General features: G+C 45.2%; 3 protein-coding genes across 7 annotated transcripts in view; 1 reads left to right on the top strand and 2 right to left on the bottom strand.

Moving 5' to 3' along the window:
* Positions 1-900: 900 nt before the first annotated feature.
* LOC101579927 (methyl-CpG-binding domain protein 4) lies at positions 901-4,613 on the bottom strand (the record flags this gene model as incomplete). Its single annotated transcript, XM_023705951.1, has 7 exons — positions 901-1,559; positions 2,063-2,166; positions 2,917-3,066; positions 3,645-3,779; positions 3,859-3,933; positions 4,543-4,575; positions 4,607-4,613. Coding segments are annotated over 7 exons (582 nt in total), but the record flags the coding sequence as incomplete, so codon positions are not given.
* Positions 4,585-8,698, bottom strand: LOC111813867 (methyl-CpG-binding domain protein 4-like). Its single transcript, XM_023705925.1, has 3 exons — positions 8,576-8,698; positions 7,325-8,154; positions 4,585-4,621 (listed from the first exon to the last, which is right to left on the bottom strand). Exons 1-3 carry the CDS (start codon positions 8,674-8,676, stop codon positions 4,614-4,616), a joined length of 939 nt encoding a protein of 312 aa, XP_023561693.1. The 5' UTR covers positions 8,677-8,698; the 3' UTR covers positions 4,585-4,613.
* Positions 8,699-10,945: 2,247 nt separating this feature from the next.
* The window catches only part of Ift122 (intraflagellar transport 122), a 63,555-nt gene continuing 51,578 nt past the window's right edge, over positions 10,946-22,922 (top strand). For all 5 annotated transcript variants that reach the window (XM_023705919.1, XM_012512572.2, XM_023705920.1 and 2 more), the window contains exons 1-3: positions 10,946-11,097; positions 21,103-21,169; positions 22,627-22,711. In XM_023705919.1, the coding sequence (XP_023561687.1) occupies positions 10,967-11,097; positions 21,103-21,169; positions 22,627-22,711 (283 nt within the window). In that variant the 5' untranslated portion in view covers positions 10,946-10,966. The remainder of the gene's footprint in view (positions 11,098-21,102; positions 21,170-22,626; positions 22,712-22,922) is intronic.

A 22,922-nucleotide genomic window follows, 5' to 3' on the forward strand; every position in this document is an offset into this window, starting at 1 on the left:
ACAGGTATGCACCACCATACCCAGTATATAGTTTAATTTTCTTTCTTTTCTTTTCTTTTCTTTTCTGTCTGTCTGTCTGTCTTTTTTTTGCGGAACCGGGGATTGAATTCAGGCCCCTGTGCTTGCCAGGCAAGCGCTTATTCCATTGAGCCATCTCCCCGGTTCCAAAATTTAATTAAGGTGGTCTCCACAAATAACGAGTTTCTGTACTGTGACCTTCAAGCAACAGTTAAAAAACCTTAGGTATATGAGATAAGTGACAAGATGCTTCCCCAAACTTTTTATGTTGGCTTAATTTTCAAATAAATCACCAAACTGATGATTGGTGATTAAGACAAAATAATTTAGGATTTTTCTGCTTGACATAATAATTTAGGATTTTTCTGTTTGATGAGTTCTAAAGCAAGTGTTTCAGTGCTTGAACTACAGTATCATAAAACCTGTAATATAAATGGCCTACAACCATGAGACCCAGGGAGAAGCTGAAGTAGACACCCACATGTTCAGCTGGGTGCTGGCTGAAACCCACAATTCCTAAGAGATGTGGGTAGCTGCCAAGGACACAGGATGCCAAAGTAATCCTACTATTTTGGAAGTAGGCTTTTAAAAAAGTTTTTTTATTGATTTCCTATTCAAACCACTCTTTAAAACCTTTGATTACTCTGTGCCTCATTCTAATGAGCTCCACAAGCAAACCAGCAGATTTTCAGTGGTCCACTAAGAAGCCCAGCATGTTGTGGACAGTTCTTGGTTACTAAGTGTGCTAGAACATACTTTTTTTTTTTAGATTTTTTTTTTTTTTTTTGAGACAGGGTCTCATTATGCAGTCCAGGCTGGCCTACAATTCATGGCAATCCTCCTGCCTCAGTCTCCTGAGTGCTGGAATCACAGGTGTGCATTGCAGTATGGATTAAGAATATATTTTTTAAATTAAAAATGGGTTGGATCCTTATGACAGGAGTGTCTGTGTTAGGGAGAAGGAGATGCAATTTTATTTTCACATTATACATTAAAATAGAGATCAGTAATTAAGAGTAATTTAGGATTTTGTGATTCTGAGGGAAGTCTCTCAATATTTGAATTACAATATTGTAATACCTGTAAAAATGGCAAATTCTGTGATTTTTCATGTAAAAATTGTATACAATAATACTATTTTTATAGGAAGAACTGGAAGCCTAATCTTTAGCAGGCCTGATAGAAATGTGTTTCACATTACTGGTAGTTTAGAAAAGTCTTTTACCTTTATGTCAATTTTAGTATCAGAAAAGTCACGTACATTTTCAGAACTATTATTTAAGCCTCAAAGAATCTTCTAATGACTTTAGTAGCAGAGCACCATGGGCACGCGAGCTGAGGAAGCACACACTAGCCACTAGACTCACACCTGACTCGGGGGAAGGTGGCCGGTCTGCTCCATGGAGCTCAGAGACCAAGGTACAAGGCAAAGCACAGAACAAGAGTCTGGAGCGGCAAAGCCTTCAGGACAGACTCAGCTTTTCATGGTTTTCCCAAAGCCAGTCATGGTACTTGTTGAGCTTGTGATCTTCAGGGTGCACCTGGAAGAAATATGGTAGTCAGAGGACTTAGCCAGCTAAAAATACACATTCAAAAAAATTGTTTGCAAAGGTTTGGTAGGGAAGGCTATTAGGATCACATTACCTGAAATATATGACCATTAACCCTGCAGGATTCTGGGATGTTTAAAATATATCTTACAGTGAGGTAATTGCTCAGTTTACAGAGCTCTTTGAAAATCATTGCTGACCAGACCCTGGTGTGCAGGGAATTGGGGTTGACACACAGTTTTGCAGAGAGAGGTCCAGGTGCCAAGAGGCTGAGGGGTGCTCAGGTCAGTGGGTGCTCTGGAGGAGGAGGGCCAGCCCCAGGATAAGACACTTCAATAGTCACAGCTGAGGAGTGGTGTACCAGTACCCCCCCACCCCACAACAGGGAGTAGAACTATAGTTTAGTCACATGGTGACTTCTTTTGCCTCCCAGACAAATGTGCTGGAAATGTCACAGATTTTTTTTTTTACCTGCTAAAGCAGGTGGGCTTTACCTGCTTCCACTCATTGACGCAAAAAATGCGGTAAGAGTCGTTGCCGTATTTGCCAATTCCATGAAGCTCAATTGGATACTTCCACTGCTTTGTCAGGTACTCATCTGGAGAATACATGTCCCACAGGGAGGTTGGCAGAGGAAGCCTCCCACCACATGGTATGGGGGCAGGGCGGAAAGAAAAGGACAGAATACCCCTTGCCATGGTTCATATCTATATGCCCCCACAAAGCCTCACATGGTCCTAGGCAGGGTTTTGGCAGGTGACTGGATCACAGGTCCACCCACCAAGGAGTTTAGAGATAAAGCACTGTTGGGAGGCGGAGTCTGGTGGGAGGTGGTGGCCCCATGAGGGGTGTGGCATCGCAGGGCTCACCTCTCTCAGTTCCACCCTTAGTCTCTCTGCCTCCCCTGCCCAGTGCCCTGTGCAGTTCTGTGCCCTGTGTTCTCCTGGGGGCCAGGTGACCATGGCCTCAAGTTGTGGGTGCTATATCTCAGCAATAGGAGTGACGAAGATGCTGCAACGCAGCTTTGGCCGTGGTTGTACTTTGCTCTGGGTTCCAAGCACCTGCCCCCTAACCACTTCCTACAAGGTTTTATATGTACTTCTGAGAGGTAACATCCATGGAAGGCTGGGTTTTCCACTTCGCAACTTTTTTTCTCAATTCTGATCCCTGGCTGGCTAAGACTGGCTGCCTGGGTCAGTGAGAAACTATCGCCAGACAAGTTGGCTACTGTTATGTCCCTGGGGTGTGTGAGCTATGTCACCTGTTAACACAGTATCCGAGGACCTGAGTCAAGGGTGTGGCTCTGAAATAAGGACAGTTGGTTTCTCCCTAGGTATCAGAAGCATACCTGAAAACTTGACAATGGTTTTGGCTCGGAGGTCATAGAGGCCAAGTGGTTTCAGCAGTTCAGACACATCTCTCCAGTTGGCAGCTCTTGCCGCCTCGGCCGAGGGGTACTTCTCCAAGAACTCCCAGAGCACAGGGATAGCCATCTTACCTGGAAGTGCAAATGCCACAGGATGACAGACTGGCAGAAAGCTGCACTCAGGCCGGGGCTTCTCATTTAAACTGCTCTTGTGGAGGTGTCCTGTTTAACCACTAAGGAGAGCCATTATTTGAACCAGCAGCCACTTCCAGAGTTAGACACCCATACAGAGCATGCACTTGGCTAACAGCTCAAATTACAGACACTGGCCATGCATGACACCAGTTTCAAATAATCAGACCACTAGGTGACCAGTGTGGAAGCAGCACGCAGAACACAAAGGGTACACGATGAAAAAGGAAATGCTCTGTTACAACAGAGTGCAGAGAAGCATTAATTAACTGACTTTCAATGAAGACCAATGCTAAAGTGAAGGGGAAAATAACTGTTGAGGCGCCCCTTACTGCTGAAAGGGTTGCTGCAGGTCATCTGGCCAAACATACTCACAGGAGTATGTTTCCCTTAGAGTCTGAGGGAAAGAAGGCCTTTGCCGAGGCCACACAGACTCAAAATGACCTTGAACTCCCTCAGTGAAAACACAGGGTTCTTTCTCATCATCACACACACACAGATGAGGGTCACCCACAGACCTGAGGTCCGATTGAGAAATATTGTTGCAATGAGGAGCTTCCAGGGGTCATGGAACAGTGTCTCTTGGACGAGATTAAAAGGCGACCGAGGTGGGGTCCACTTCTTAAAGGCTTTGCGTCGAGGAGGGCTAAGAGCTAAATAAACACATTGCCTCAGAACTGCACAGACACTCACAACAGACTTACAGCCTCACCTTCTGCCCAGAAAGGTTACCTCCTCTGATGTACTTGCTGGAGAAGTACTGGCTCGTCTTGCGCTTTTGTGTGTGTGTCTGTGGGCTGTTGTCCTCTGAAAGGGAAGAGTGAAGATGGTGGCATATCTGGTGTAGATACTAAGGGATGTGATGATAAGCATCACCACAATAATACTACTACTATTATAACACATGCAGGACATTATTCTAGGCACCTATGCAGATAGACCCATCCTAATAATGACCTATGAGTGCCATATTATTTTATCTCCAATTTACAGAAGAGACTGAGGCAGAGAAGATGAGTAAAGTGCCCAAGGTCATACTGGCCCAAGAGTTCCTGCCCTGAGCCATAAAATTAATATTCTATTCATTTTCTGTGCTAGTTGGAAAAGTATGCAATATATTAAATTATGGTATACTTGTATAACATGGTCATTAAAATATTTTTTGAGACTGTACCATGAATACTTGCCCATGGCATTAAATCTGATAGAAACAAAGTAAGATTCTATACATAATTTTGATTTTATAAAAATGTATACACACATATATATGTGCATACACATACAGAGATACATGTCTAAGAATGAAACAAACCAAAATGGTATGATTATTGGTGAGTGGTAGTTTTTCATCTTTTTTTTTTTTTTTCTTTTTGAAACAGGGTCTTGATTCATAGTTCAGGCTGGCTTTGAACTCACTCTGTAGCCAAGGCTGGCTTTGAACTCGCAGCAGTCCTCTTGCCTCAGCCTCCTGAGTGGTGGGATTCCACTCAAGAGTCTGTGGGAAATGGGGATTCCAGGTATGTGCCACCATACCCAGCTTTTTTTTATACATCCCAAAATTTCTGCAGTGAATATTTACTTTACCAAAAAGGGATACAAATATAACAGAACCTTCAGGAAAGCGTAAGATTTGGACCCGGAACACCACTGTCTGCTGGTATACTCTGCTTATTGGGAAGCAGTACTGCTCATGTGTCAGGTTTCTGGTGTTGGCAGTTACTTGCTCCTGTTAGCCAACCCCTCTGAATTTGAATGTCAGTTAATAACTCCTTCCACTCCATCATAAGAAGTCATCTCTTTCACTTCTTCTTTTAGCTCACAATATTCTTAACATGAGAAAGGGGTCTAGTGAAGATTACCACCTATATTCTACAGATGAAAAGCCTGAGTTAGCCACTGGGATTGACTATACCTTGGGACAGGCAACCAGATATCCAGAGAAGTTGGCCAGTGTTTTTTGTTGCTCCAGTTTGACTAGGTAAAGCCCAGAAAAAGGCAAAGACAGAGAACAAATGAAGCTGCTTTATTAGTCATTTCATAAACTTTTCTGTGGGGTCCCATAAATAATTTTTGTTTGTTTTTGGTGGAACTGGGGATTGAACTCAGGCCCTTGCGCTTGTCAAGCAAGCACTTATTCTACTGAGCTATCTCCCTGGCCCCCCATAAATAATTTTTAACTAACTTTATTACTAGTTTCCTGGTAATTACTAGCTAAGCCAATAGGAAAGATGATTATTTATCATAACCTAAGGATACTTTTTTCAATGCTGGGAATCAAACTCAACGCTTTGCACATGCTAGGTAAATACTCTACCACTAAGCTATGTACCTAGACCAAGGATAAAATGGAGTTTAAGGCCTGGACTGAAATTTGGCCTCAAACTTGAGATCCTCCTGCCTCTGTCTCTTCAGAAGCTGACCTTACAGGTGACATGAATCATCTTCGCAGGGTACGTCATCTTTTTGGGGGTGGTTTGAGGCAGGGCCTATGTACCCCAGGCTGGCCTTGAACTCACAATGATCCTCCTAACTCAGCCTGGGATTGTAGGCAAGTACCACCACACCCGGCCTCCAGGGTACTTCATTTTGAGAACTAGACTTCTTTAAGTATAGGATGAATACAGTATTTCCATCTTAGTTACAAAAGGATGTTTTAATATTTAATCTGCCCATTATACCAGTAATAAATCTATATAAACCTCAATGCTTTCTGTAAGCTCAAGGACAGACTTGAACTCTTCCACAGCACCTCAGCAAATATGGCCGCCTTCCGTTAAAGGCAGAGACAGACCAGGCAGAGAAGACCTCAAATCATGGGTGTGACTGAGCAGGAGCCAGTCTAGCCCAAAGCTCCTTCAAGCTGTGCACACCATTTCCCCACAAGGATTTTAAGTAAAACTGCCATCCTTTTAAGACTTATTCATTATATCACAGTGGCATAATGAATAATACAGGGTGCTCAAAGATCTCCTGTTATTCACTGAGGTATTAGAAAAGCAAAACTGCTTTGTGCTAAACTCTGTAATAAGGGCATACTACAAATAATTGATGAAATACACAATTACACTTTTGAATTATTTAGAGCTTTTAGGCCTTTTAGAGAAGCATTACATTATAATAGAAGATAAAAACAGCTGTTCTATGTAAGTTGGGAAATCACATGCACTGTAATAGAGTGGTATGGCTATTCTCAGTTTATACAGAAAAGGAAAATTTTTCAAGCTTTCCATGAGCATTTTAATTTTTATTCTTTTTTTTTTTTTTTTTTTTTTTTTTTTAGGGAAGGGTCTACAGGGAGTTTAGGGTCTCACTACCAGATCAAAAGTGATCTGCCTGTTTACAGCCTCCCAAGAGCTGGGATTACAGGTGCGTGCCACCATGCCCAGTCTCAATTGCAGTCTCAGCATGTCCCTGGGATGGGGCCAGCACAACACGCCTGGGGAATCAAACCCCTGGCCCCTGTGCCTGCGTGTAGGCGCTTTAATCCTCTGAGCTATTTGGCTGACCCCCCTTTTTTTTTCTTTCTGTTTTTTGAGGCAGGTCTTGCTATGCAGTTCAGGCTAACTGCAGCCCAGGCTGGCTTTGAGCTCATGGCAATCCTGTCTCAACCTCCAGAGTGCTGAGATTATAGGTGTGTAACCACCATACATGCCTGGCTTTTTTTTTTTTTTTTTTTTTTTTTGAACAGTACTAGGCATTGAACCTAGGGTCTCTACACTGAGCTAAATCCCCAGCCATTTTTAATTTTTTTTTTTTTTTTGTGCTGAGACAAGGTCTCACCAAGTCACTAAATTACCTAGGTTGAACTTAAAGCTGTAACCCTCCTATCTCAGTTTCCCCAGAGTGCTGTACAACCAGACTTCCCTGTAGTCTTAAATTACTGCTGGAAAGAGGTTGAAAAACAAAGATGGTGCTGCTGATGAGATTGGCTGTCTCTGAGACAACAGGAGTTGTCAGTGGCACAAGGCTCTTTTCAGCCATGGCAAGTGGATTCCCTCTCCACCTGAGGAAGAGGGCTGATGACCAGCAAGACAGCACACAGGTCAGCTAGGTATCAGAGCCAACTGGGAGACTACATCTGAATCATGGCCCTATTTCTTCACCAAGTTCTCATATTTCTCCACGTACAGGTATGAAATACAATGTCGGGGAATGAAGCTCTTTACCACATTTGCTAGCACTTCAATACATCTAATACCTGGATGTATTTTCTCAGAAGTAAAGTGTTTCTTGCTTTGTAAGCAGCTGTTGTCCATTTCAGAGCCACACTGTACAATGTCAGCATGCAAATGTTCCTTTCTCTCCTCATCGTCTACTTTTCTTCTGATTTCCTCTGATTCTAAAAAGGTCTCCTTGTACTTCTCGTGTTCCCCTTCTGTGGTTGGACATGATTTGTTTGCGATACCAGATGTTATTTGTTCAAAATGAAAATCTGATCGTGAGCTCAATGACTTCTCTTTCACGAGGCTCTTTTCTTCCTCAGTTATACTGTCAGAAATGCACAAAGTTCTACTAAGCTGATCTTGAGCAACAGACGCACATTTAGCCTCTGCTTCATTAAACAGAGATTCTCTTTTTGTATGACTTTGGACAGAATCTGAAAGGCTGTTGCTGCACTGTTTTCTGGTTTTCTTCATTTGAATTCCTTTAAAAACAGTCACTTTTCCTTTGAACTTCCTTACCTTCCCAGAGTTAATGTCACTAACACTCTCTTCTTCTCTCAAAAGCACATGGATGGAATCCAGGTTAGGTGGTCCTCTGCTGTCTGGCAACTCTGAGGTACTACCTGGCAGAGGAGAAACATCCATTTTCTGCCTGCTTCGAGTCCGAAGGTTCCAGTTTGAAACGTTACTTCTGTTCTGCTGCTGGGCTGTCAGAGCTGCCACGCTGGAGTCCTTACGTCTCGACTCGATGCTCCTTTTCGAGAGAACTGTAAAATCAAAATCTTCAGGCTCCAGAGCTGTGTCTCCATTTTTGTGAAGATAATTAGCAAGTGAACTTTTCGATCTGAACTTCAGTCCCTGTGGGCTAGAAAATGATATTAAAGGAAACAATATCATTGCTAGTAAGTACAAGTGATTTTTTAAAAAGAATTGGATCAGTTTCAGATTTCTAATTAATTAATTTCCAAATGTTGCCACGGGCATTTGTTATTTGAAAACAAAACAGGGGTTTTTTAAATGGTTTTCTCTATGACAGTATAAAATAAATTTATAAATATAACTTAAGTGCAATTGCATCACTAACCAGTCACAGTAGGAGGGACAAAATATATGCAGTTGCTCCCAAATCACTTGACATGACTAATCAGTGACACTGAAGGAACAGAAGACCCTGCAGCAGTTCTATGGTAAAAACAGAAATAAGCCCAGATTCTTGCTATGTGTTCCCCCTGTATCTCTAGACAGAATTATCTGGTTGTGCTATATTTTCCACCTTGCATACTTACCTGATGAAATACACATCAAATCTCCCTGCTGTTTTCCCAGATAGTCTTTGCTTCACAATCCTTTTCCATCCACAGAGGGCGGGCTTGTGACATTCTGTCATGGCAGCAACAGCACACTGAGTGGAAGCATCACACTCTCTGCCTCCATGGGCCACCATTTGTTGTTCATCTTTTCCCTCATCGGTAGCAACGTCTTCCTCACTGGGAAAACAAAGCACAAGTGATTCACTCATTGAAAATTTATTTTCTTTTGCTTATTCAATTTTGATACTTGACAGTGCAGCAACCACATGGAACACTCAGATCAAAATCATGGAGACCGCAGCCAGTATGAACCAGTCTCTTATGCAATCAGAGAATCTTTCTGGGTATTGAGAGAGGTTAAAGCTGGAAATTGGTCATATGTGTGAGGGCAGGACAGATTAAGAGTGCCCAGGACAATCAAGCTACCTCAGTTTTGAGAGGCGCATCATGCCCGACAATTTCAGTCATTATTAGCAAGGTAACCTTTTGTTTCCTGATTGATACTAACTTCGCAAATAAATGCCCCTACTGTTGTTTAGTCTTCTTGTCATCAAGTAAAGAGGCCTCCAAATGACCTCAGCATTTGTGTCTTGTCTTTATTTTCTAAATCCCCTTGCCATTGTCTCCTAAGAGACCAATAAATCCTTATATCTGGGGACTGAGGATGTAGTTCATTAGCACCACACCTGCCTTGCAAGCATGAGACCCCTGGTTCAATTCCTGATAGTAAAAAAAGAGAAAAGAGAATCTTTTTGTTCTTAACAGCTGCTTGTCCTCTATTAAGTGTTAAAAAGTGTTGGAAATCTACACAACAAAAAGTTCAAGCTACTTGCTAGCAACCTTTATAATTAATCATCTAATAGGGCTATAATAAAGATTTCTGGTGCCACTTGGGCTACATTTCAGGCTATGAACTACTAATTCAGCTCTTGACTTGAGATCAAAACAACTTCTTAAGGAGTCAAGTTAGTCAATCCCCTTCTGCAAATAGGTGAGGTGAAAATTACACATTTTTGGGGCGTGTCTATCACCTTCCTCAAATCCTGTAAATCAAAAAGTAATTTCTGCCAAGAATTTTCAAAACTCCTTCACTCTTGAGTCTCATAACCTTGCAAGGTAGGTAGGATAAGATTTATTCTTATTTTATTAAGAAGACTGAGTAACCAAAAGGTTACATTAGTTGCAGAACTGATACCAGAACACAGCTCTACCAAATCTTGGTCTCACATTTTGCCTGGGCTTTTATTCAAAATCTTTAGTGAGTGTATCTTAATCATCCAACCCAATTTCTACCAGTAATAAATCCAAATAAGCAAAAAACAGTGGCTGATAAGATTAAGAATCAGTTTCCTCCTGGGATTTGAGATGAAACAATTTGGAAGGACTGGGGAGAGAGCTCAGCGGTGTAAGTGTCTGGCTGGCAAACTCGGGGTGCTGGGTTCAATACCCGGTACAAAAAAAAAAAAAAAAAATTGGGAGAGCTGTTGTGCATTTAATGAATTATACTTTTTACCCAGACATAAGAACTGAACTTGCTGAAATCAACGCACACTTTTATAATAACTGACCCGGCTCGGATCCTGGCTCTGCTCTTTACAAGCTGTGCGTCCAAGAGCAGTTACTAAAGCTCTCAAAGTCTCGTTTCTGAATCTGTAAAAAGCACTTAATACTTCTTTCAAGGTGCTTTTCTCTTGAGGGCTACATTTTGAAAAGATAGGTACATTACTCCTCATTTGATGCACACGAGTACCAGGCACGATCCGTTTCCGGAGCGCCCGGGGCTGCAGACCCCCACGGTGCCCAACCCATGGAGCTCCTCTCCGGCTCCGTAAAACCAAGCTCCCGCCCGCCCCGCCACCTGCCCAGCCCCTCTTTACAGGTGGGGACCCTGAGGATCGAGGACCAGTAACTTGCCAGCGGTCACGCAGCGGCTCTGAGGCTCCGCGCTGGGAAGGGACTGCTCCGCCGTCCCAGGGGCTTGAACTCGCCATGCAAGAGGTGGCCTCCGGCGGGGTGTGGCTGCAGCAGCGGGAGGAGAGGGTCAGCGCCCTGGGCAAGGAGGGCAGGAGGATGGGAAAAACCTTAGTCCTGAGCGCTTCACTGAAAACAACGCCTGCAGACAGAGAAGGTCCCTCACAACCAACCCCGCAGCCACTGCCGCCATCTCCCAGGCGCCGCCAATTAAATCTTTCGTCGGAAAGAGCCCCCGCCCCCGTCCTGCCTGACCAATCAAGCACGTCGGAATTGCGCTTTGGCCTTCTGGGCTCCCGTTCTTGCCGAGCGTTTGCTCCTTAGCTTTTTAACGCGCCCTCCCGTTTAGACTTGCGCACTCAGAGCCGGTGCGTTCTCGCGCGCGCCTCCCTGCGCATGTGCGTTGCCAGGGGTAGCGAAGGTAGCCAAAGTGGCTCTGACTGTGGCGTCTGTCGTAGAGGCGGGAAGGAGGAGGCCGAAGCCGCGATGAGGGCTGTGCTGACGTGGAGAGATAAAGTGGAGCAGTGGTGAGGAACTGGGCGGCCGGGAAGGAGAAGAGTGAAAAGCCGAGCCCAGCAGGGTGGCGGGAGGCCTCGCGGTTGCCAATGGCAACGGGCCTGCGGCCTCTTAACGGCTCAGCATCCCGAACTGGGAGGAGGTGGGGAAACTGAGGCCAGGAGCAGGGCAAGGGGACCTGGAGAGTGTGTGGAGGTGGGGTCACGAGTAATCACTATCCAGCTTGGCTTGCACTTTCCTGGGAATCCATGCCTGGTGCCTTTTTCTACTTCATTATGTTCCCGCTTCATGGTGTTTACTCGCCCCATCCATGTGTTACCCATACTATTGTTTATTCGGCGTTCCCTTTGTTGCCTTATTTTCGTTTGAATAAATATGATTTCATATTTTGCACAGCAGCGTAACAGTTCCAAATGTAAAATAACAATATCAATTACTTTAAGTGTATGGTAACTCCAAAAACTTCAAACAAGGAAAAAGAAAAGGTTCGCACTAAGTTGATAGCTAGATACTGTTGCTAGGAAGTCTTTACATCTCCCAAGCCAGAGATTCCCAAAGATGGACAGAGAGATGCTTAAGGTAGACATCAAGCCAAGATTTTCTACTAATTAAAAAGTTTTGTAAAGAATTGAAAGAAAACGACTTTCTCACCTTATGATTCATTGTAGTTTAACGTCCTGGTCCATTTTTATCACCCAAGTCTGTCGTGTAGCACTGCATTCAGGGAACTGCTGACTTACTGGATTGTCATGTATGCCTGCCTAGGTGATCTTTCCAACTTCATTGTGAATTTTGCTTTGGCCACAGGGCAGAATATTTGCCATTCCTGTTGTCTTTTCTGATGCTTTGTGCAAAGCTTGTCTTCTTCCCTGATCTCACATTGAGACCCTGAGTACCTTTTGAGGCTCCATCTGGACGTAGTTGCTGGCCCTTGTGCTCTGCTCAGGGAGTAGCTAGTGCTGTGTGCCCAGCCCTGGCTAGGAACTCCATACACTAGTCGCTGTCTCTCCCAGCAGCTTTTTAAGGCAGGTGCTGCAGTTACCTCTATTTTACAGAAGAGGGAGCTGAGGCACAGAGGGGTGCATAGTGTGTCAAGGTCACACAGTGAGTGATGAAGCCAGCTTTCAGGCTGAAGTCTTCCTCATTCAAGAGCCAGTGCTGGGGGGCCTACCCATTAGCTCAGTTGTTTAAGTGACTGTTTAAACAGAGCATTCAGGCTCAGGTTGCTGTGGTTCAATTTCCAGATCCTCAAGCCAAATTAGAAATGTCCTGAAGGCATCCTGAACCTTCAAAAAAAAAAAAAAACTCTTCTGAACTTTTGGGGCCAGGGAGATGGCTCAGTAGAATAAGCACTTCCCTGGCAAGTGCAAGGGCCTGATTTCAATCCCCAGTTCCACAAAAAAAAAAAAAAAAAAAAAAGCCAGTGCCATCACTATTTTAAATCTTCCCGTCTCCCCATGTCACACAGGTGACAAACTGCTGTAGAAGCGGGGCAGGTCAGGGAGACTCTCAAAAATAAAAAAAGGACTGAGTGGTAGCTCAGTGCCAAGACTTTTGGTTCTTTTGGTAGGGAATTTACTTCCACAAGAAATTCTTTTTTCTCCAGGAATATTCTTCTGTGCCCTACTTGAAATGTTAGCCTTACAAGTGTGTCTTTAATTTCTACTGACTTTTTAAAAAAATGTATTTGGTACAGGGTCTCACTACACAGCTCAGACTTCAGTGATCCTCCTGTTTTCAGCCTCCCTAGCGCTGGGATTACAGGCATGTGCCACCATACGGCGTCTAGATGGTCAGCTCAGTGAGCCTGGGGGCAGGGCCAGTGCAGCAAGTGGTGCTGCGGATTGAACTCCAGTCTCTGTGCTCGCCGAAGCAGGTGCTTAGTCTTCTAAGCTATCTTGCAGTCCCTACGTTTCTCATTTTAAATTAAAAAACTTATTTTCAGTGCTAGCCCCAGGGCCTTAGCCACCTCCCAGCCCCCTTCTCTGCCAGTGGAGACTGAGCAGTTCTTTTTAGTGGAAGCTCTTTTGCCTTTTACCCCATCCCAGCCCTGCCCAGAGCACAAGCTGGTGAAGTGGCTTCAGAGAGCAGTAGGAGTGGCAGAGACAGAGCTCCACTAATGGAAGTGCTCCTGCCCTGCCTGAAGGGCAGCTGCTGCTCTCTCTTGCCAGGCCCCACTGAGCAGGAATTTGGCCTTGTGTGTGGGGATCTTCTTGATTCTACCAGAAGCTAGGAATCTGGGTTTTTAATGTGAAATGTCCTAATTTTTAAATATTAGCACCCAATTGGAAGCAATAAAGTAAAACACCATGTGGGCCAAACAAAACATTTGCTGGCCAAATGCAGCCTGATTTGATTTGTTTTCAACCCCTGGCACAGAATTTTGTTCACTCCTTTTCTGTGGTACTTAGAGTCTGTCGAGTGTAAAAGTTAATTTTTAATGTGTTTATCCCAGAAATCTGTAAACCTTTTAAAAGCAGTGGCCGTGTCTTAATTCATTTCCAAATGCTTCCAGAGCTTTGTCAAGTGAGTAGTTGTTACTGTTTGGTGTGCGATGCATTCGCGAGGAATGAATGAATGTCAGGTGCAATAGAAGGTGGGAGATTCCATAGATTGGCAGTCCCATGACTGCTAGATAGGCCTGCTGAGGATCCAGGATGAAACAACGGTTTTTAAAAACCATAAAACATAATAAGCTCAAAAATCCCAGACATCACCACTGACCCAATCCCTGACTTCTGTTCTGTGCTTTGGCTTCTAGGCTGATGTCACAAGGCAGCAGAACTCTCTTTCTAGGACCTGCTGCTGAGATCCTATTACTCTACTTCTCACAAACCCTCAGGGACTCCCGGTTACCCTCGAGTCACATTGCACATCCTGCTAGGTAGTTCGCCTGACCCTCTCCCCTCCATGCTTGTTAATGTTTCAATTTATGCTTTGGAGTCTAGCCAGAGACTCCATTTTCCTTCCTCCCTAACACTCTCCACTCTTTTCTGAGTCCTGATGTTCTGCCCTCAGTGTCCTGCTCCGTATTTGTTGCTGCCTAGGGCTAGTGTCCAGCACCCATCCATCTGCTATAACTCCTTCCTGCACACAGCTTGTGTCTACCGAGCACAGATTGACCAGATTCATTTACATGCACTTAACTTGTTTACTTAGCACAACAATGCTTAAAGTTGGAGTTGTTAGCCCACTTACAAATGAAAAACTTTAGATTTAATGAAGTGAAGCAACTTTCTTAAGGTAATGAGTTAGATGACATATCCCAGCACTCTAGGGGATTGAGGCAGTTGGATCACAAGTTTGAGCCCAGCCTAGGCAATTTAGTGACTTAGTGAGACCCTGTCTCAGGGAAAGAAAGAAAGAAAGAAAGAAAGAAAGAAAGAAAGAAAGAAAGATAGTTCGTTCAATCCCTGGCGTGCTGTGCCGGTCCTGCCCGCAGGGCGCACTGAGAAGGCGATTGAGACTGGAAATAGTGGTGCGCGCCTGTAATCTCAGCCCTTGGGAGGCTGAAAACAGGAGGCTCAACTATGAGTCCAATCTACGTAGTGAGATCCTGTAGACCCTATAGACCCTGTCCTAAATACAGAAAGAGAAAAAAAAAAGAAAGGAAAAAGAAAAGAAAGAAAGGCAGGCAGGCGGGTGGCTGAGGGAACAGCTCAGACTTTGAATTCAGTACCTGCCCCCTCTCCAAATAAAAGAACATTACAAAGCAGTGGCTGGGGATGTGTTTGATGGCAGAGCACTGGTCTAGCATGTGTGAGGCCCTGAGTTCCATCCCCAGCGCCTCTTCCACTAAAAGAAGAGTATAAAGCAGATGGACAGGCAGGGCAGACCTTGTGGAGCTCTTGCGGAGAGGCACCCAGGCCTTCAGTTTATGGGGCAGGAGTATGAATGATGCTGTCTCTGCGCTGGACTCTGATGACGGGCCCCCTTGACAGTGTTTTCCATAAGAGGGGATGGGAAGAGAGAGCAGACTGCCTGCCTCCGTGACCGGCTGGAGGGCGTTCTTGCCCAGAAGGGGGCATGAGACTACGTGACAAAGTTCTTTTCAGTTCTGGGTTTCTGTGATCTGAGGATGTGATAAAGCCTGAGGGCTTCAAGATACAATCTCTGTAATTTACAGTTGTGTCCCTTGTGTTTCTGGATCTCTGCCCTGCTCTGGCACCCAAGATGTGCCATGGGAAGCGTGGTTGCTGCCCTGGAACTGCAGATATGCATCATCAGGGAGGACAGGGCTGGGGACAGAGAGACTGTGTAACTGCAAGTGATAAGATCAGGCAGATTCAGAGAACAGTGAGAGTTTTGCTTGGGGCAAACCAGACATGCGTGTTGCAATTTTTTTTTTTTTTTTTTTTTTTTTTGCGGAACTGGTGATTGAGCCCTTGTGCTTGCCAGGGAAGCACTTATTCTACTGAGCCATCTCCCAGGCCCCCTGTGTTGTATTTTGAGAAGGCAAACCTTAAGAAATTCTCCCAGGCGGAGTATAGTCAGGCTTCACCCCAGTGAGACATAGAAATAATCTGGTTACCTATCCAGGTGACTTCAGGAGAAGAGGCCACACAGGGATCCTGCTGATGAGCTCAGATGTGTTCAGGCAGACAAGAAACCACGTACTCTCTGCACGCCAAGACTGTGGCTGTGAGGAGTGGACACCCAGCCCTGAGGCTGCACTGCAGGCCAGGGACACTGCAAACTATGTGTGTATGTGTGTGTCACTCATGCTCTGTGGGTAAGGGGTCCTCTCCTAGGCCTTGGTCCCCTCTGCCTATCACTGTGTCACCCTGCTGTTCCTCACAGTATAAACTAGTAAGGATACATTTCCTTTTTTTAAAAAAATTTTTTTTCATAATTTTATTGAGAAACAAATAGCAATAAGACAGTTTCAAATCAAATTGGTAGAAAAAAGTCAAATTGGTAGGACAGTTTCAATAATTAACACATTGCATACATTCTTCCTAGTGGTTAATTGCTGTACAAGATGCGGACATGATATCCTATTTATAAACACCATTAGAACAAATCCCTCTATTCATTAAGAGAATGTAACTGTATATCTATCCTAACCACTTTGAATACACAGATACAAAATGGACATTCATCTGTATACCCTTTTTTTGTTGAGTTCCCTTATTTGAATATTATAGGTGTGTAAACTCAACAAAATATTCTAAAAGAGTGCAAGGATACATTTCCTGCAGACCCAGAGAAAGGAAGCATTGGTCTTGGTCATTACCACCTGAGGGTGGCGAAGAAGGCAGCATGGAAGCAGGGCAGCAGGATGCCCTGCTGTGGAGCATGTGACTGTCGTCTTCCTTTTAGCCCTCTTTACCCTAATCTCCTTATCTTTCTGTCTCTGTCTCTGTCTCTGTCTCTCTCTCTCTCTCTTTCTCTGGTATTGGGGATTGAACTTCAGGACCTTGTGCTTGCCAGGCAGGTGCTTATGCCACTGAGCTATTTCCATGGCCTGGTTGGTTTTTTGGTTTTTTTTTTTTTTTCATTTTTTAAATGTATTTGTTACAGGGTCTCACTATGCAGGTCAGACTTATAGTAATCCTCCTGTTTTCAGCCTCCCCAATGCTAGGATTACAGGTGTGTGCCACTACCCCCAAACTTGGGGCTGGCACAGCATGCAGGACTGGGAATTGAACTCTGGTCCCTGCACTTGCCAAAGCAGGAGCTTAGTCTGCTAAGCTATCCTGGCCCTCCTGGCCTGTTTTTGATGTTTTCTGAGTCAGGGTGTAGTAATAGCATGTGTGTAGCATGTAGTTCAAATGGCCTCAAACTTGCAGTGAGCCTCCTGCCTCAGTCTCCCCAGTGCTGGGATTGCACCTATGCACTACCAGGTCCTGGCCTCTCAGTTTCCTTATCTGTAAAGATAGGTATGTGCCACCTGCCTGTCTACTCTAGCAGGAGGTCTCAGAGGTCTTGCGGGGTCATGCAACTTGCTTTCCAGCAACTCTTTTTTTTTTTTTTTTTTTTTTTTTGCGGAGCTGGGGATTGAACTCAGGTCCTTGCACTTGCCAGGCAAGTGCTTATTCTACTAAGCCATCTCCCCAGCCCTCCAACAACTCCTAATTGGAGTCTTCGCTGAGTCTGTGTTCAGGGAGGCTGCTGCAGCCATGGAGCCTGTGCTATGCAGTCTCACTCTGGTGGGCTCCAAGAGTCATGTGCAGGGATTCAGGGCAGAAAGGTGGCACCAGAGACCTGGGTGGAGGGACAGGGATGGGAAAGGGCACTCTGTTTTGGTGATGCTAGAGGAGCAAGTTTCAGGGGCCTGTTGCATGCATGGCCACCACAGTTAATGTATTACATATTTCAGAAGTGCTGAAAGGTTGTAAACATTCTCACTACAAAAGCTAAGTTGCTGCCTTCCATGGTAGTGCATACCTGTGATTCCAGGACTCAGAAGGCTGATGTAGGAAGATCACCACAAGTTCAAAGCCATCTTGGGCTACATAGTGAGATCCTGTCTCAAAAAATAAACTTGAGACAATATTTATTTGATTTCTATAAAGTACACATAGATCAAAATATTGCCTGCCAAATAGCTCAGTGGATTAAAGTGCCTGCAAGCAGGGGCTGGGGTTCAGTCCCAGGGCCTGCTGAGCCAGCCCCGCCCCTAGGGTGCGCTGAGATGGCAATTGAGACTGGGTGTGGTAGCACATGTCTGTAATCCCAGCTCTTGGCAGGCTGTAAACAGGCAGATCACTATGAGTCCGATCTAGTAGTGAGACCTTGAACAACCTGTAGACTCTTCCCTAAAATTAAAAAATGAAAAAAGGGTCAGGGAGATAGCTCAGTGGAACAAGTGCTTGCCTGACAAGCGCAAGGTCCTAAGTTCAATCCCTGGTACTGCAAAAAAAAAAAAAAAATCCATCAAAATATCACATTCACCTCATAAATATATAGTTATACTTTGTATAATTACAACTTTTTTTTTTTTTTGCGGTACTGGGGATTGAATTCGGGACCCTGTGCTTGCCAGGGAAGTGCCTATTCTACTGAGCCATCTCCCTGGCCCAAATGTAATTTTTTTTTTTTTTTTTTAGGGAGGGGTCTACAGGATGTTCAGAGTCTCACTACTAGATCGGACTCCTAGTGATCCACCTGTTTACAGCCTCGCAAGAGCTGGGATTACAGGCGCATGCCACCAGCCACCATGCCCAGTCTCAATTGCTGTCTCGGGGTGGGGCCAGCAGGGCAGACCTAGAGATGGAGTCCCCGGCCCCAGTGCCTGCTTGCAGGCACTTTAATCCCCTGAGCTATTTGGCTGGCCCTACAACTTTACATTTTAAAAAGTTCTTGAGTAATAAAATTTTCAAGTCATGTCTTCAGTTGGTGGTAACACTTTTCCTCCGTGCTTTTGTTAAGATGTGAAAGGCGTTGCTAGTACTTTGCTGCCCATGTAGTATACCAACTGTGCACCAGGGAGGGTAACAAAGTATGCAGTTATTATGAGGGCTTTAGAGCCTGGCTGCCTGGGTTTCAGTCCTGGCCCCATCTCCATCTTGTGTTCTGGCAAGTTGTTTAACTCTTCTTTTCTTCTTCTTCTTCTTCTTCTTTTTTTTTTTTTTTTTTTTTTTCTTCTTCTTCTTCTTCTTCTTCTTCTTTTTTTTTTTTTTTTTTTTTTGTGGAACCAGGGATTGAACTCAGGCCCTTGTGCTTGCCAAGGAAGCACTTATTCCACTGAGCCATCTCCCTCCTTCCTGTTTAACTTTTCAGTGCCTTGGGTTTTCATCTACAAGGTGGGTGTAGGGCTGTTGTGAGGTTAAGAGAATTAAACAGCAAGGTATGTAATCTGTACGCAGTAGTGAGTATGCTCAGTAAATGCCAGCCACTGTTGTCACTGAGCATCAAATGTAACAGATACTGTAACTCAGGACATAGCAGGCAGTGTGGTGTTTGATAGGTTTTCAATGGCCTCATAGCAGAGAAACAGAAGGAAAAAGGGAACAGGGCTTTATTATCTTTGAAGACATGGAGAAAATCTTGGGAAGATGAGGAATTCTCTGGAATAGAACAAAGGGAGGCTGAGGCTTTTATGGCCTGTTGCCAGGGGTGGGGTTTGGGGGGATGTTTAGATACACCTGAGGAGCTGACTGGGGCCTTCCTTGAGTTGGCAGGAAAGGTAACAGGAAATTGTACCCTGGGCTGAGTGGAAGAAGGGGGAGGTGGTCTCTGGGAAGATGAGCTGTTGTTTTACAGGCTTCAGCCATATTAGATGACCATTATAATCAGCAATGCATACTAGAGCTAGACCCTATCAGTGTTGTGGCAGACCAAGCTGAAATTAGCCCTTGCTGTTTTGCTTGCTGGCTGTGTGACCTGGGCTAAGGTACTTGATCTCTCTGTCCTGTGGTTCCTTCCCTATAAAACAAAGTACAAGCTGGGCTTGGGGATGCATGCCTGTAATCCCAGCACACTGGGAGGCTGAGGCAGGAAGATGGCCAGCCTGGGCAATTCAGCACCTTAGCAAGACCCTATCAAAAAATAAAAAATACAAAGGGCACAGGGGCTAGCTCAGTGTGAAGGCCCTGGGTGCAGTCCCCAGTATTGCAAAACAATAGCAAAAACAAAGCAACTGAGTACCTCGGTCTTCCCCGTATCCCGAGGGTTTATTCCAGGACTTATACTGATGCCAGTGCCCAGATGCCCAGTCCCTTACACACCACAGCACAGTGCTTGCATGGAGCCTCTGTTGCACTTTTAACCATCGTGGGATGACTCCTCCTGCCCAACACACTGTCAGTGCTGAGTGAACAGTTGTCACCCTGGTTTGTCTAGGGAACAGGGACAGGAATGGAGTGTGAGCACGTTCCCTACAGGCATAGGTTCCCCCGGCTGTGTCCAGCTCATGGTTCGTTGGATGTGTGGATGCAGACAGAGCTGCCACTCTGAACTCAGAGGGAGCTGGAGTCTTGTGGAGTCACTGTGAGGATGAGACACTGCTGTGTGCCAAGAATTCCTTGCGGCCATCTGCTAGGTGGGCTCTGAGGACTGTCAGCGTGCGGGGACGTTTAGGTGCTGACAAGCGCCAGGCTGTTTATCCCACACTAAGCATATCACAGGCTGTCTGGACCACACCACTGTATTAATAGATCTTCCTGTTCACCTGACAGTGACACTCTGTGTCTGGCAGCCAGGCTTCTTTGCGAGGTGGCTGAGGTCTGCTTTTCTAGCTGATCTCCCCCTCTGCCTGGTGTGTCAATCACAGGGATTCTCTGTGTTCCTTGGTGTCCCTGTGTTCCCTCTCTACGTGTTCTATTTTCCTTGCCTGAAAAGCTGAGCCTGCCCTGTGTCCTGCTGTTATGAGGCCACCTTGCTTACACAATGTCTGTTTCAAGAGGCTGTTTCTCATGCTGTCCCCACTTCTGAATATCCTCCCTTGAACTCAGTAATACAGTGCACATTTTAGGGCAGCTCCTGTAGTATTCTCACAGTATTTCTATTTCCCCTGGGCTAAGATGCCCTTGATTATAAAACACTGCTATCGTGCACTTCAGTATAAAAGTGAATAATGCTGAACTGACCTGCCATCAGGTATAAAGTACATTTCAAACCCAGAGACACAAACAAGCATGTGCCTTAGATACAGGATTGTGTCTGGGGAAAGTGAGCAGGTCACACCTTCCCTGCCCATCCAACATCTATTGGTGCCTGGCATAGGAAGGTGGCTGGCAGTACCTGTGGATGTGCTTAGCCTGTCCAGTTCCTCTCAGGGCATCCCATCTTCACAGGGCTCCTGGAAAAGTTAGTTCCCTCAACTGTTGACCCTTGAACTACTTTGGGTTCCTGGCTCCTGGACAGGAGGAAACCAGGACAGAGCCAAGCGCCACATGGGTCCTGATGGAGTGGGCTGCCGGGTGTGGTGGGCGAATGGAATCTGCCACCCAGTGCAGTTCTCCACCCAGTGCACATACATTTCCGAATGGAAATACAGTTTGCTTTCCTGGCCATTAGCAGACCTCATCATGTCGGCTCCTAATTGTCTTTTTGTCTTGTCTCCTGTATAGTATCTATGACCTCGCATTTAAGCCCGATGGAACTCAACTGATTCTGGCTGCAGGAAACAGATTACTGGTAGGATTTTGTCTGGGTTTCCTTTTTAAGTGCTTTTTTTTTTCCTCCTCCCTCCTGTAAGTACTCTGAAATTTGACCCTTTTTTTTGAGATAAAAAAGGCAAGGGCGGAAAAACCAGTCATTACTTTTTAATAGGAAAGGAAATAGGCTATTTAAAACAGGTAAGTAAACTGTCTGGCATCTGGGAACTTGTAAACAATGCCTTCTTTGGAGTCATTCATCTTTCCTTTCTGCTTTGCCCACACCCGTGAAAGAGTTGAAGACGATTAATCAAAATGTCTTTGAAGCTGGGCGGGTGTCAATTTGTATTTTGTCCTCCTAAAAAGCAAAAGCAACAGGACTGAAGGCACCCGTCCTAGAGAAGCCCTGCGGCCCTTCCATAGCCTTTCAGCCCTGGCCCACCTAAGCAATCCCATATGGATGCTGGCCTATTTTTCATATTTTCAAAGGCTACAAGCTCCCTCTGAACCTGTCCCAGTGTGCAGAAGTGATCTCCAGAGAACTCGTTCTGTTTGACCTAAAAACCTCCAGGATCAATCCTTCTCCACCCTGTCCCTTTCCTGTTCCCTGTTGTGTCCAGAAAGGCCTACTGCCTGACGTTGTTCTGGGGGTGGGAACACTGCATGGTCTTTGCATTGCAGTTAAACCGTTGTGCAGATTTTTCCCTCCAGGGGAATGGCCTGGACCCCAGCTATCCTCCACAGGTCATCATCTGCTAGATTCTGACGGCAGCAGAGACTTTTGCCCGGATGTCTCAGATGGTGTGGTTTAAGCATGTTGCACAGCTATGAAATACCCAAAATCCACTTTGCAACTGAGTTTATAACACTTCCTACTACTTGTAAGCCCACAGTTCAGGACTAAGACTTTTAACCCTTAATAGCAAATCTGAACTATCTCTGTGATGTTGATGCTAGGGCACAACGCTAATGTTGTGTGATAAACTGACTGTTTTATGTGTGCTGCTGAGGATTGAGACGCCCAGCACACTAGGCAAGTGCTTTCCCACTGAACTGCAGACACCCCTAGCCCTTATAAAGATTTTTGAGATAGGTTTTCCTTAAATTGCCCAGGCTGGCCTTGAGCTTGGGATCCTCCAAGCCTCAGCCTGTTGAGTAGCTGTATTATAGGTGTGTGCCACAGCTGCCACCATCTCTTTGTATGTGCTGATTTTATTTAGGGCAGCCTGCCATGACTGGGCATTTATCCATGGAGTGAGTGAGCAAGCAGGCCTTTCTTCTCAAGGGTTGGTGGGGTGTTCCTGGTCACATGGCACAGGATCAGGGCCTCTATGTCTTGGTTACCAGCCCTAGTCTTTCTGGTTTTGCAGCGTAGTTTTTATCTGATGCAGATTTAGCATTGTGGCAAATGTTTTGTCAGAAAAACAGAAGTCACCATAATCAAGGGATTGTGTGTAACAGGATGGAGATGATATGTGCTGTTGTTTCTTTTTGTAGGTTTATGACACCTCTGATGGCACCTTGCTTCAGCCCCTCAAGGGACACAAAGACACAGTGTATTGCGTGGCCTATGCAAAGGATGGTAAGTGGCTGCCCCTGGCACCTAGCTCTGTACTCTTTTATCTTTAGCTGCCTTTTTTTTTTTTTTTTAAATTTATTTATTTATTTGTGTGTGTGGGGGGCAGCTCAGCCCACTAGGGGGCAGGGCTGGCTGGCATGTGGTGCTAGGGGATTGAACTGCGGTCCCTGTGCTTTGCTAAGCTTGTTCTAAGTAGGTGCTTTAGACCACTGAG

This window comes from Octodon degus, unplaced genomic scaffold, assembly GCF_000260255.1.
Source record: "Octodon degus isolate 3935 unplaced genomic scaffold, OctDeg1.0 scaffold00233, whole genome shotgun sequence".
NCBI lineage: Eukaryota > Metazoa > Chordata > Mammalia > Rodentia > Octodontidae > Octodon > Octodon degus.